General features: G+C 42.1%; 1 protein-coding gene across 4 annotated transcripts in view; it reads right to left on the reverse strand.

The window, feature by feature from the left end:
• The window catches only part of vav2 (vav 2 guanine nucleotide exchange factor), a 213,282-nt gene extending 204,446 nt beyond the window's left edge, over positions 1-8,836 (reverse strand). For all 4 annotated transcript variants that reach the window (XM_069161930.1, XM_069161921.1, XM_069161939.1 and 1 more), the window contains exon 1: positions 7,531-8,836. In XM_069161930.1, the coding sequence (XP_069018031.1) occupies positions 7,531-7,872 (342 nt within the window). In that variant the 5' untranslated portion in view covers positions 7,873-8,836. The remainder of the gene's footprint in view (positions 1-7,530) is intronic.
• Between the last annotated feature and the right edge of the window lie 6,604 nt (positions 8,837-15,440).

Raw genomic sequence — 15,440 nt, forward strand, 5'->3', positions numbered from 1 at the left:
ATATGTATTGGAATATGGACCAAAACCAACTTAAACAAATGTGTATATTAAACTACAAAAAAAAAAAATGCAATAATGTTCTTCAAACTATAGGCTATGTGTGGTTGCTGTGGTGATGTGGTTGAGCTGTTAACTATACTTGATTATAGTTACCGCAAAAAAAAGTTTGATACAAAACATTATGTAAGTGTAAAATGAGGTGTAAGTCAGCATAATAAATCAATTTACAGTTCAGAAAGTGTCACATTTCCTTGTTCCCTTTCCGTGTTGCATAGAACAAACTAAAATAAAGAATGAAAGAGCTAAATGAAAAACAACTTTGGTTTCAGGTCTAGTTACTCATTTGTATCTCTTCTCTACTTATTAAGACACATGGTCTCAGAAAAGTGGTTCATTGGCATTATTTGTCTTAAAATTCTCTCAGTTACTGTGTTTACATTTATAACAGAAATATAATACATACATTTTATAACGTATCCTTTGAGCTTTATCACAGATGTCCTTATGGTATGACAATTCAATTTTTTGGAGATTTAATAGCAGACTATATCCTTGTATCCATTGTTCATCCAATCTATTCACATGCTGATTGCCATTGAGACACTGCTCAGGTCAGCACCCTCTAGGCACTTCCTTAACACTATCCAAATGTCCCGTTTGTACAGCTGACACGTGGATTATCTTTAAGAGGATGAATCTTATATGGCTTAAATAAGAAATTGTCCTAACTTGAACAGAAGTAGTCTCAGGTTTGTTTTAGACTGTTACTCCTCTTTCCAAGGGAATCTGTGATATGTATAGGCCAAGTGGATACCAGGACTGTTCTTTAGCGTGACAACATTGAAACTACCTCCTGCTGCAAGGCATCCACCCTAATAAAGTGACCTTGAATGGGACACTGAATTCCCAGCAGCCCTCAGGAAACACTGCTCTGTACTCGGCTACGCAATCCTACTTCACTGTCAATGAAGCAAAAACCCAAGTAAATATCAATGTGCTGCTATGCTCCCTGCTGGATCCCTTGGGATGAAATAAATATTTAATATATTTCACAATTTGGATGTAATTTTCATAGCTTTGGGCATCATTCCTATAATTATAACATCATCTGTATTTCAAAGATGGGGCAAAGTCACTAAAAACGACATCGCAGTCATAAGACCACAGAGGTTGTCAACAAACCTCCACATATGTGAAGGTGAACTGTAGCGGCAACAAAAATGGGATAATACATTTAATGTTGTCCTTTAATAAGGAGTTTGTCAAGTAAAATGTTACTCATTAACACTAGGACAAAGTCACAAAGTACAACAAGTGCATAGTGCATGCAAAACACAAGCTATTCAATTGTTATCCACTTAATAAAATGAAAAATTAATAGTTTTGTTGTTTTGACTTTATTATTGTGCCGCTGCAGCTCAGCCCCCCAGCGAGATTTACCCTCTCACTGAAACTAAAATGAGTCAGGACAGGGTTAATGAATGTCACAAAGCAGTGTTACATTTGGGGTGAAAGCCCTCCAGCCCTTTGGCACAGTAGAATATCCATGGTTCAGGTTGGATAGTTAATGACCACAGTTCCTGTTAGCGTCAGCGCCATGGCTACCTAGCCATGGGTCTGTAAATCGCAATCTAAATTAGGCTACCTATTGTGATAATTCGGTGTTTATACACGCCAGATATTATAGATACGGGCATATTTTGTTACACAAAACAGTTGAAATTTGTTTTGTTACTGTGCTGAAATAAAAACAATAAATATTTATTAACTAGCAAAAATACTTATGAAAGAATTCAAGTTCAATAAACCAATCTGAAACTGGAGTCAGTTTAGATAAAATGCTATAAATCAGAGACAACCTGACTGTACTACCTTATGGCTAGTCTTCAATGTTAAATTTGTACTGTTGCTATTCAACCAAACTGTTGATGAATTACTTGTGACAGACACTTGGCTTGCTACTCACACTGACAGGTTGAGACAAAGGCTACCTCCATTCCCTCAAGAAATGACACCATGTTTATAGGCCAGCCGGGTAAATGTCAACACTCAAGCCACACGAATTTTAAGAAGTTTCAGTCAAAACAAAAAAAGATTTGTGTGACTTTAGGCACAGGATTACCTCACAGTAAAGGTTAGAATACCCCAGCCTATACCCATTCTCTACTTGTCAATCCAATTAGCTTCCAGCGGCACCGTCCCAGCTGTTCGACCTCGGACGGATCCCTGATGAGCTCCATTAGCAGTATTACCTGCATCCGGCAAGCGATGGGGTCACGGGGGTCAACAATGGACCTAACGCTGAGATTAAATTACCCCTGAGGGATTCAGGGGTGGGTGGGTGTCTACAGTATAGTCACCACCCCCACCTCCTCGCTACAGCCACAAACAGAGATTTCAGAGTAGAAGCTGGGCTGGCATTTAACATGTCGTTTTCCGGTTCATACACTCCACTCTGATCTCATTTCTAACCCTGTAGAGCTAAAGACGGGACTTCCACTGTTAAAAGCATGACCTACAGCGAACATGCACACTGTGATCATGTGACCGTGATCAAGACAGGGCGGATTTGATCAGGGGTTTCAATGCAGCTGTCCAGGATTTACCCCTCGTGTCTTCCAGAATTTATGACTGGCGATCAAACTCCTATATACTGTGCTTCTGCAGCTGGCTGAGCACAGAAACGGACTGCGAATGGGGACACTTGTGAGTATTTTATTTTAAAACAAACAAAGATGCAAAAATATTTAAATGAATGAATACTTTTGAAATCGAGAGTGCATATGAACGCCTCCCTCTTGTGGTATTCATGACCTCGGACATTAGCATTTTCTGAAAACACAGCGTTCTCAAGTTGCCAAATAAAAGCACCTAACTGCCACACTGCAGCCTTGAAACCCTTTTAGCACTTTTGGTTTACAGCTACTGTATTCATTTCTGTCTCAATAAACATTTTTGAAGCAGAAGAGGGGAGCCATGTTTAGCAAACAAACTAGTTCACCAGTCATTCAGGTACAATTTCCCATTTGAAGGTTAGAACTTTCCCACTACCCAGTCGCTCATGAACGCACCAATAATAAGCTGCTTTCTGTGCCCCAGCAGTCAAAAAATTCTGCAAATTGAACAGTATTTTCTGTCGTTTTGGAGTATTGCATCATTTTTAGAAAATAATTTGGTAAAAAAATGAAATTGAACCCCATTTGAAACACAACCGTGACTTCGGGATAATCCTTGTTTATACAAATATCAGAATAAAAAACTAAATCCATTTCAGTTCCTGTTACTTGCTAGCAGCAGCCAATATTTCTGGTGAGAGACGGACAAAGAGGAAGAACCTCAATTACTGTGAGTGGAGGCAGCAGGCTCTGTGTGGGATCTGGAGCCCTCCGGAGCACTGAGAAGCTTCACGAGAGCGCTATAGGCTCAACCTACAGTGATTCAGCCTGAACACAGGTATTGCAACATCTCACACACACACACACACTTACAGAAATAGCAAGCAAGTGCACGCACACACACAACACACACAGACAAGAGGGCACACGCAGATACGTACCTGACTCATCCCAAAGGCATTCACAACTACCTCACTAACAGAGGAAAACAAAAAAAAACTTGGAATGAGAAGTGAAAAAAACCCACAAAACAGCAGAACACACAAAAGGCTTCAGAGAGCACAGCTCAGTCTTGTCTTTCAGACGCAGCCTGAGGCGTGGGATTCTGGGTACGTGCACTGAGCGTCTGCAAACAGCAGCGCTCATTAAGCATCCCTTTACAACCTTGAGGTGAAGACGAATGAATGGTAAAAATACAATTAGGGATTTATTTGACCACATAAATGAAGGTCACTTTCACAGCTTCCGTGCAAAAGCTACTTTGCCTCCTTTTCTGTCCACGATGAAACAAAAAAGAGGAACATTGTTAAATCTCCTCTTGTTTCTGATCTCTTCTGGCTTCGCAACTCTATGTTTGCAAAGGAGAACATATGAATATGTTAACGGGGTCGGTGACAACACCAGCTGTTGTCATTTCACCTGATCAGCCATACTGTCAAACAAAACGAACCATCACATTGTTTTGCAATGCACATGGCTCTATGGTCTTTTAATTTTTTTTAACCAAAGGAGAACTCCAAACCAAAGAGAAAGGGGGGAGGGGGGATTTTCCAAATTTAGCCTGCTACGTGACGATTTTATCCTAAACTCACACCAGCTGTTAATATTCGTTTCTTTTCCATTACTACTGAACTTCCTCCCTGCAAAGAGGACAAATGAATGGACATTTCTCTTTTTTACTCACCTAAATGCCACCTACTGATTTTGCAGTGCCTTTCCTCATTTTTATACCACGATTATGACACAGCAAACCAACCACAGTTGCCTTTCAGCAAGTGTCTCAAAAAAAACAATATTGGATGCTTAACGGTTGCTTACATTTCTAATGCTGCTCCTGTGCTGTATTCACGGTTACACCTATTTCCCATTCAGAAACAAGAATGTATCTTTTCCAGTGAGACGCAAGTTACAATCCCAACAATTCACCAGGAATCTCTTGGCCGACACATTCACACCTACGTACGATTCATGGGCCAGTTCCCCTAACTTGCATGTCTGGTTGGAGGAAACATGAGCACTTGGGGGACCCCAAGTTACCCATATGGGGGCAACTGAATATTTTCTAATGCTAAGTGTATAAAATGTCAGAAAATAGTAAATACTCACCAAAAAACATGCCAGAGAGTGCAGATGTTGTGCCTTCATAATGCTTTTTTTTGGTGCTTGTTTACCATTACCAATCATAAACATAAAAGATGTTCAATTTACAATGAAATAAAGTCAGAGAAAGGCAGTACATCTCTACATCAGAGGAGCAGGAACCAGTACATCTTTTGCATGTTTGCTTGATGAATGAAGCTTTATCGAATCAAATATTGTCGTATTGATCGACTATTCGATTAATGTACTCATCGTTTCCGCATTAAAACCAATGCAGACGTGAGGAGAACAACTGCACAATGAAAAGCAGGGTTGAGTTTGAACCCATGCCCCCCCCTGACCCTCCATCCTGGTGAAGTCCAGGTGCACTAAATCAAACACCCTCAAGAAACTTCATCCTCAAACCATGACAACAATACAGTAGGAAATCAGTGCTGCTACCATGACTTCCCTTTGAGCTCTACAGAACATACACAGACACTGAGATAATGAACTGGAGCACAAACTGGGATGAATGCCAGACTTTAAGGCATTATTGTGATCAGGGTCTGTTAACAGCAGCGACCAAATAGAATGAATGGATCACAAGGAAAAAAGGAGAAGCACATCCCTTTTGTTTTAAAGTTCGTCTTTTTTCCAAAAGCCACCATTGCGATGCAAGTCAGACTTTATTATGACTAATATTAACGCCTACCCTCGTATTTGAGGATACTATCACTAAGTTCAACAGCGAGGCATATTCACAACTCCAATTTCAGAAACTATCCATCACAGAGTGAACAAGTGGATCCGATTAGGGGAAGAGAAATTTGGTCCAGAGCAAATAATGTAATCGCTCCGCTTCACCTCCTCTTCATTTGGCTAAGCCACCAGCTCTGTGTTCACAGTGTTAAAGCACATGCGCTCTGACCTTTTCCTTATCATAAATCACATACTACTGTTCTGCTGCCAGGATTTTGTTTAACCCAATTTGTCACTGAGGACACCCCTTCCACCCTCGCTGCAGATCCACTCCGTGGGACTGGGAGCGCGGGATTAGTGGGCGGATCAAAGCTTGCCATCCAGACCTCTCTCGTCTTGTAATCATGGAAGTCAGTAGCTTCTGGAGCTGATAAGTCCAAGGCTACTGTTGGTTACCGGGCAAAAAAAGGACAGGACTGGAGACGAGGTCTTCAAATAACATGTATTTCCATTGATTAATTAATCCTTTCTGTCTTATTATGTCGCAAAAAAGTAGAAAATAAGCACATTTAAAAACCGGAAACCAGTTGTTCTAAATCAATTTCCTGTTGATTAAGCCAATCAATTTACATTTTCTCGAGACATCACAGAAAAATCAAGAAATGTTGACTGGAAAGAGGCATCGAACACAGACAAAGTGGAGGGCAGACAGACAGATGAACACACTTTCACACATTATTGTGACAGAAACGGGTCACGGAAGGGGTGCCAAGCATATCAGACGAGCATGCTGTCAGCAGGCAATCTCTCTCGTGTGATAGCTGTTTTCGGCCTCTGCGGTCATTACAATGAGAATCACCGAAAATACTCTCCACGCGGCCAGACCAGATCCATTCATCGCGCTGATCCCCCCCACCCCGCAAGACTTCTCACCATGCAGCACTGGAGGCTCGGCGGTATTTCACTGCAGACGTCAGGGTGAATAAAAGTCAATAGAAAGGTTTGCCACAATGCACTTCTGCTCCACTGCTGTGGTCGTATAAACTTCCTGTGGCACCCGACACTTCCTCACATTGGCTTTGGAGACATAAATGAGCTGAAGTGGAGAGGGAGCTTTACAGAAGCCTGTGACATGCCATCCAGACCTCTAATCACACCACCATGCAGACTTATGTTTCATTTACAGTCTAATCATACACCCAGACGGTTATTCCTCTCTGACCCGCAAAGGACTTCCAGTAAACTTCAGTTTGTGCTTTCCCTCCTTTGCCGCTGTGCAATGTGGGTTAAACACAAAGAACTCTCAGCTTCTTTAAACCGCTGCCACCCGATGAGTTTATTAAGTCATCAAGACAGTGAGAATCAGCTCAACCATCCACAAGCACCTGATTTACCAGAAATTGTACAGTATTTTGTTTGAGGAGCTGCCACACCCACCAGAAAAATTGGTGCAAATTATTTCACCAAGGATGTGTAAAAGCTTTACTTCCTCCTCCACGAGCAGATTGTAATCTTTGCTCACTTTCACTCAGAGTCAGACTGACTTGGATAATACCCAATTAACACCCTTTTGAGCATATGTGAAGATGCTGTAGCTGTCACTGCAGAGCAGCTGCGAGTTCATTTCCCCAACATGACAAATGAACATTCTATACATGGTAAATTTAACAGGAAACAGATCTACATAAACCTCGAGGCCTATTTGTAGAATACCTACCTGGATATGTGACATCTTATTCTGAAAAGATGTTTGCGGGCACATTTTCTTTCTTAACCTGTTAATGCACCTATTTGTTTATGCACCATGAGCATCTGTTAACCTCACATGTTGTCACAGATATTGGTAGTAGTTTTGCCAGGTTGTGCCAAGAAGTGGGCTTGTTGTGACAGTAAGGTTTCCGGTTTAAATCTCCAGATAATCCAGAAAGGGGAATGTTCTACAGTAACATTGAGCTTTCGAAACAATCAATCATTGAATACCCCCGGTGGTTGCCCTGGCAATCTCCAAATGTGTGAATGACAAGCAGAGCAATGCATATTAAAGTGTGTGTTCACAATCACAAGGCACACGCCTGATGGTGTAAGTCAAATCCATCATCAGTTTGGTTTAAAGTTCACACCGAGGCCGACTCACCTGTGACATCTGGGGTCTGAAATTGATCTCCTTCAGGTCCACAGATCCAGGGGAGAGGTTGTGCAACATCTGACACAGGAGCACCCCGTCTCTCAGGGCCTGTGCCAAGTCAAAGACGGCCGCCGAGGGCCACACGACCCGGTGGTTCGGGGGCAGGACTTTGCAGTCTATCAACCACCGCCCGCATTGTCTCCACTCCTCCATATCTGGCTCCGGAGACTCTCCGCGCAAACTAACTGGGTCCTCGAACTGGTTCAGGGTGAGCTGGGAAGCGGCGTTTGACGGCGCACACGAAGCAGGCACTACGGTTGATTCCCTCCAAGGTCCGGGTGTCTGTTTCATTCACTATCAGGTCCGTAATCTGGTAATTTCACAACTTTATGTTAATCGCAGTAGGTCACCGCACTATATCCCCATTCCAGACGCATGTCAGCTCTCCTGTCTTCTGAACATGAAGGCTCGAAAAAGACTGAAATAATAACAGAGACCCACTTCAGCAGACGGTGACGATGGAACCAGAAAACAGAGGCGTGCTACGGGAATTTTCTTCTCTTCATTCTTAAAAAGTTTCTTCAGCATATCCAATCCAAAAGGCGTGAACGGAGAGTAACAATCGTGGCAAACAAAACAGCTGGACGCAGAGGTTTGTCATGTACCGACTTCACTGCTGTCTCACATTTCAGTGAACCAAACAGCACAGTCTACTATGCAATGTGGAAAAAGCGGCGCTCCAAGTCTCTTTAGATGTTGAACAAAAGCCCCGGAGTCACCTACCGCATTTGCATTTAACGTTTCCTCCTCAGTTAAACGTCAAAAGCAAGAACTTCCATTAATTCCCAAGAGCGAACAAATAAAGAAAAAGAGATAGCGCAGAGAGTAGGTTTCCCACAAAGCCTGAATCACCCTCTTTCTACAACAGTCTAAACGTCGCTCTCCAGCAGCGGAAACATGTCCAGAACGAGCAAAAAAAAAAAAAGGAATCTGTGTTTACATTTATCCTGTTACTGTGACTGTTCCGCGCCTTTACGCACGATCCAAAACAGCGTTATCCGTGTGAACAGCTTGGCTTTTCTCTGATTTCTGCCTCCCTTCCGTTCACGTTCTCGCTCCCACGTCTCCCTCTCCGTGTTTCCCTTTCGGACGGAGAAATGTTTGGCGGTCCCAACTCCCCGACCCGAGAGGCACAGATTCTGGCGAGAAAAAGCTGTCCAGGCGTAAGGCGCGGTTACCGACCCAGGAGGTTGAAACAGCTCGCACGTGCTGATTATCTATGTAAAGTTACGACTCGGGTAGTGCGTCCACACTTTCCCAAAGTGGCTCCATACTCAAAAAATGTGAGTTTCAAGGAGTATTTCTTTGAACTGAGAGTTGTGGCTCTGCGCCCTCTGACGGGTGAAGCCGCGCACTGCACGGGCCGCTGACATCAAGAGATTGAAGGCACAATAAGAAAAACAAAGGACAAATAGATTTCCCTCTTCTTTGCTGTGTGATCTGTTCACACTGATGTTTCCGTGGTGGTTTGGACTTGTCGCTCCAGAACAAAGTAGCTCAACAGGATGTGAGAGTGGCACAATAACAACAGCTATTTCCAAACAGAGTAACATCTGTGCAGAATAAAACTGTTGGCAGGTGTAATTTGGTAGAAAGTAATCAGATTGAATCAGCCACTATGATGTAGATTATTGCACGGCGGAAATAGTACTCTGCTCCTTTATTTAAAAGTACCAATGACATTAAAACAATACTCCATTCCAATTCCCTAAAATGAATTCTAAGGAGTTTATTTATATGTAAAAGTAGGCTACATATTAATCAGGAAAACACACATAAAACATCAAAAGTAAAAGCACCTGGTTCTTGTGCCTATTATTATGAACTACATCATTAAATTGTCAACAGTGTTGAAAGTCTAATGATGATCTCCTCTCATTGGTTAAACCCCAAACAATTATTGCTGTTTATCAAAATTATATATTCCAATTTTTTTTTTTTAAACCCACCCTGATGTTTAGCTATAATTCTACTTCTCTGCCTTCCTGCAGTATGCAAGGGTCAATGGATATGCAAATAGTCCCCCACCCATCAAGTTGATGTGATTGGCTCCTTAGGTCTGTGATGTATGAAACCTGGCTGTCTGAATCTGTATTTTTATCTGACAGTGCAGTTTACTGCTTATTTCACTCACGATATACATACCTTGTACAATATAAGAAATACCACAAAGGCATGTTAAGAAGGTTAACAACTTGATTTTCACTCAAGGGGGTCGTTATTAAATCTGTTTTTTCTTCGGGTAACAACTTTATTGAAGGTCAAACTAAATTTCCACAGAAGCCCTTCAATGGAATACCTGTATGAACCCCACCACACACACACTCTCTCTCAGATGTAGAAACCAGGTACTGTTATTGACAGGCATTTCCCACACCTGACGCAGAGGCAGCAGTGGACACCATCCACTCCACTGTGTCCAAACTGCAGACTCAGCATCCCGGTGCATTTTTGGCAGTTACTGGAGACTTTAACCACACCAGTCTGGATAAAGTACTGCCAACTTTGCACCAGTATGTGAACTGCCCCACCCAAAACAATAAAACTCTGGACCTACTGTATGCTAATGCCATGGATGCATACAGTGCTACTGCCCCCCCCCTTGGTAGGTCGGATCACAACCTGGTCCTGCTGACACCAAAGTATGTTCCCCTGGTGCAGAGGCAGCCTGTAACCACCAGGACTGTAAGGAGGTGGACACAGGAGGCTAAAGACGGCCTGCAGGACTGCTTTGAGTCCACGGACTGGGATGTGCTGTGTGGACCACATGGGGAGGACATCAACAGCATGACGGACTGTATCACAGAATACATCAAATTCTGTGAACACACCACCGTACCATCCTGGACTGTACACTGCTTCCCCAACAACAAGCCGTGGATCACCAGTGACCTGAAAGTGCTTCTTAATCAAAAGAAAGCAGCCTTCAGGTCTGGGGACAGGGAGGAGCTCAGGAGAGTTCAGCACGACCTGAAGGAGAAGCTCAGGGAGTGCAAGGACTCCTACAGGAGGAAGCTGGAGGCCAAACTCCAGCAGAACAGCGTGAGGGAGGTGTGGACCGGTATGAAGGAGATTACTGGGTTCAAGGGGAGAAAGAGACAACCAGGGGGAACCTGGAGAGGAACAACCAGGGGGAACCTGGAGAGGTCCAATGAGCTAAACTGTTTCTTCAACAGGGAACTGTTCTGTCTCCCTTCCTGTTCACCTTATACACAACTGACTTCCAGTACAACTCAGAGTCCTGCCATCTGCAGAAGTTCTCTGATGACTCTGCAGTGGTCGGATGTATAAGGGACGGACGGGAGGATGAGTACAGGGCAGTAGTGGAGGACTTTGTGGAGTGGGCGGGAAGAAATCACCTGCTCCTGAACGTGGCCAAGACCAGAGAGATGGTGGTCAACTTCAGGAGGAAGGCGACGGCTCCACAACCGCTGAGAGTTCTGGGAGAGGAGGTGGACATGGTTGAGGAGTACAAGTACCTGGTGTCTCCATGACAACAGACTGAACTGGAAGACCAACATCAACGCTGTCTACAAGAAGGGGATGAGTCGACTCTTTTTCTTGAGGAAACTTCGATCCTTCAATGTGTGCAGCGAGATGTTGGAGATGTTCTACCAGTCTGTTGTGGCCAGTGCATTGTACTTCACTGGGGTCTGCTGGGGGAGCAGCATTGGGGCCGGCGACACCAACAGACTTAACAAACTGGTTAAGAAGGTCAACTCCATCATCGGCTACAAACTGGACAGCCTGGAAAAGGTGGTGGAGAGGAGGACGCTGAACAAACTATTATCCATATTGGATAATCCTGTCCACCCTCTCCACCACCTGCTGCAGGGACAGAGGAGCACTTTCTCCAAAAGACTCCTCCAACTCCGCTGTCACAAGGACAGATACAGGAGATCATTCCTGATACAGGAGATCATTCCTGCCTACTGCAATAAGACTGTACAATAACTCACCTCTGGTTAAATCCATCACACAACAATAACACCGTTGTCTGTTTTTCTTGTTTGTTTAAATATAAATGTTTTAAAAAACAAAAAAACTTTGCACTATTGTTTAGTTAGTTTTAATTTAATTTAATTATTATATCTTATTTTATTCTATTTTATTGTATATACTGTGTATTTTTATATTTAATATTTTTTACTGTTATTTTACTGCTTTCCTGTATCTATAAATGCTGCTGTAGCGAAATAATTTCCCCTTGGGGATTAATAAAGTAACTACCTACCTACCTACAACATCAGACATAATGGTCTGTAATAGGAGGACTAACAGGAACACAATGTTTATGGCTTCCCACAAGAGAGATTTCCAAAATTAGCAATATGTATTTAGATTTAACTCACAGGGTACTTTGGCTTGCTGTAGATGGTCGTTTACAACATCCTGCTGACAGTTACAGTGAAGGGAAATAAAGTTACCACCCAAGACAGAGCCATTCATTGTAGACAGTAACAGATCATAAACAAGGAATAGGTACAGTGAAAGCAACCAGTCTGCAGGTAATGGAGAGTTACTGGGAAATATTCCAGAATATTCCATGAGCACACTGATCCATAGTCAGTCTCGCATACTGTAGATCACAAACAATGTTAGAAAACTGTTCAGCGTCTCCTCTTTGACATAACACAATGTTCAATTATGACCATTTTTTTTGGTGTGAATCTGATACATATGTTTTGTACTTAAATTACCATTAATTTGGTTTTTTTTGTAAAGTAAGATTCAGATTCAGTTCAATTGTATGTATATAAATCTGAGTATCAAAGTGTCATAAAACCCACAACACAAACCACTCTAGTTGCCATGGATGCAAATGCTTTCTTCTACTAAGAAATGTGACTGTCTTGTCATGAATTGTTCCATCATACATCACGTTTTTGGTGATGCCATACAGTCTCTTTCAAACAGAGCCTGTGGAGTTTGGAAGTGACACATTTCACACCGTGTTTGTATTGTCATACACTAAATCCCAGCACCGGAGTAAATTAATTTAAATCCATTTGCCTGCTTCACTTTCAGGATCCTGGTGTGGTGAATGCTGGCTAACTGTTACTCTGTCATGGCCCACTGAACCAAGTCTTCTTACTCTGAAAAAGGCAAGATGATCAGAGGCAGATCAGATTTTGCGAATTGATGCGGGCTGTTTTTTTTTAAGGTATTACCAACGATAGGCCTTCTGATAACCTTCATGCAGTCTGGTATTGTAACACACCCGTCAGTCCACTATATGGATATTGTGTGTGCGTCACATTTTGCCTCGTCCCGACGTGAACAGCACACACATGCATGACCAGGTTTGAGGAGGGGACATGTGACGGAGCTCATGTGACAAAGTACTAACAGTGATAGAGTCTGAGTAGGGAGACTGGGGGAGGTGGTTGGATGGAACAAACACAGACTTACTCCCATGACTGGTATTCAAGTCTACGTGAAAGCAAAAGTCCAAGTGGATTTCTTTTAAGTAATGTTAGTAAGTTACGTAAATAGCGTAACATGTGTAATTTACACAATGCATGTGCATTAACTTTCATGGTGTATAGAACATTACTTAACTAAAACTACTTACTTCAACCAAATTATTGATCTTTTTTAACCTTAACCAAGTAATTTTGGTATCAAACCCAAACTGCCACCGTGTCACCTTTAACACATGATCTTTTCCTGAACCTAACCACATGTTTTTTGGTGGCCAAACCAAAGACACCTTACTTTTCATGCCCAGGCAAGACAGAACGTAACACGGTATTGTTTAGTGGACTGTTGAGTACATTACATGCTTTGGTGTGATATCAGGTTGTTGCGTGAATTTAACACCTCCATAAACCGAGACAACATTGTGTGCTTCATATCTGCTGGAGGTGTGAAGAAGCAAGTGGCACTAACAGGTTCACAACATCAACTTTAAAGCTGATAATATTCCATTGTTGTATTACAAACATGTTTTTGCTACCCCCAAGTAGAGCTAACATTTCAGCTTTAAGGCTAAAATGTGAAAAATATTTTCAGGCTTCACATATTTAAGTGGAATAAAAAAATATATTTTCCTCTATCCTATGATCCTCTACGATCAATAATATTCCATTCATAGTTTACTCCTATTTAGGTTAATTTTGTTCTCTTCTTCATTTGGATACTTCCCTTGTTCCTTTCCTGATAACTCTTCTCTTCCTGAGTTTCCCAATGTCATCTTTTGTTAATAAAATAATCACAGTTGGCCCATGATTTACTTAATTGACACTTACATCAATATGCCATCTCTTCCTTGTTAAACCGCCTTTGTCATCATTGCACTTTACAAACTCCAGTTTCTCACAGGGACACTGTTACCAGGCATATAACAGAACAGCAGAGCAAAACCAAATGTTCTGTCCTTCTTTTGAATTTGAAAGAGGCTTTTTATGATCATGAAGCCCCAATGAAGAAGCTGAAGCTGGCAATCACCAATATGGAAAAATTAGTGGGCTTACATAGAGGCTTCAGGAAGGATTGATTGCTAAACTCTTTAAAGTGGATAGGAATTTGGTGATTATTGCAGGTTGCTGTTGACCTTAAAGCTTCATGCAGGCATCAAATGTTCTCACTGTAGCCGAAAGCCACAAATAGAACAAAGAGATCTCGGCGTAAATGTTAGGTTAGGTTAGGTTAGGTAGTTACTTTATTAATCCCCGAGGGGACATTTTTTAATGGCGATCCCAATTCAAATAATTTAGTCTACCTCATCCAGGAAGAAAAGTCTTTCCCATTAGTTGCAGAGTTTGCACTGATATGGAAAAACAGAAAAGACTAGATCATAGCCTCTATAGAGGGGTCTATATCTAGCTGGACTTAAAGGATTAGTCTGAACCACTCAATTTGTATGAGCAGTGATTTGAGCACTTTCATTTTGACGTATTGGAATCCTTCCCAACACTTTTTACTCCTCTACAGACTTTGTTGGACACGAGGAGCCTTGAGATCGTTTTTCTAGCATTTACAGCAAATGTTGTAGTCAATCCTTCAACAGCACCTGTTAAATGTTCTATGTTCTGACTGTGTGTTGCTCGAACCATCTCAGGCCTCAGGTTCACTGGCTTAAATTCCACCACCTGCAGCCCGGTATCACGCCAAAGCTTGAAATAGAGCCGTCAGTGCATTGGAGGATATTCTATCAGTGTCCCGTGTTGCTTCAACTAGACGTGAAAAGTACACACACGTATGACCAGCCTGCTCACTTTCCCAGCGGTACAAAGACTGATAAGGTCTGTTTGGCAAAGGTCAGGGGTGGTTGGAAGGAACAAACACAGGATTTTCTCCTGAAAGATCGGCGTTCATGAGAACTTTTGCAGAGAAAACAAAAGTCAAAATAGATTTTTTTTTTCTCCCTTAAATAACATTTAACTTATGTGATAACAACTTACATAACATTATAAACTATGATCTTTTTCTAAACACAACCATGTGGTTTATTTGTTCCGAAACTGAAGGCGCCTTTTTATTTCACGCCTAAGCGAGGCAAAGCGTGACCCTGATCTGAAGACTACAACAGACAAAACTCACCAAGGAATCACTCAGAGAGCTATTGGGAAGATGAGGTTAGAAGTAAGGAGCCCCCTTCAATCTCTCCAAGCCTTGAGATATTTCATCCTTTGTGGTTTCCCTGTTCTGAAAAACACTTCTTGGTTTACTTTCCTGACCTTCCAACAGTCCCGACCTTCAAGAAGCATGTTGTCAGCAGAAAAATATGAGACAGACTGATACTGTGAGCTGAAGCTACTTTTTAATGCACCACTTGTTTAACACGATGCCAGATCTGGACTCTTTAATGGTTAATTAAAGCCTCACTTAGCTCTGAAAAAGCTTTGCAACCTTCC

The sequence above is a fragment of the Embiotoca jacksoni genome, unplaced genomic scaffold, assembly GCF_022577435.1.
Source record: "Embiotoca jacksoni isolate LCO1_2020_lvr unplaced genomic scaffold, fEmbJac1.0.p SCAF_10, whole genome shotgun sequence".
Classification (NCBI taxonomy): Eukaryota; Metazoa; Chordata; class Actinopteri; family Embiotocidae; genus Embiotoca; species Embiotoca jacksoni.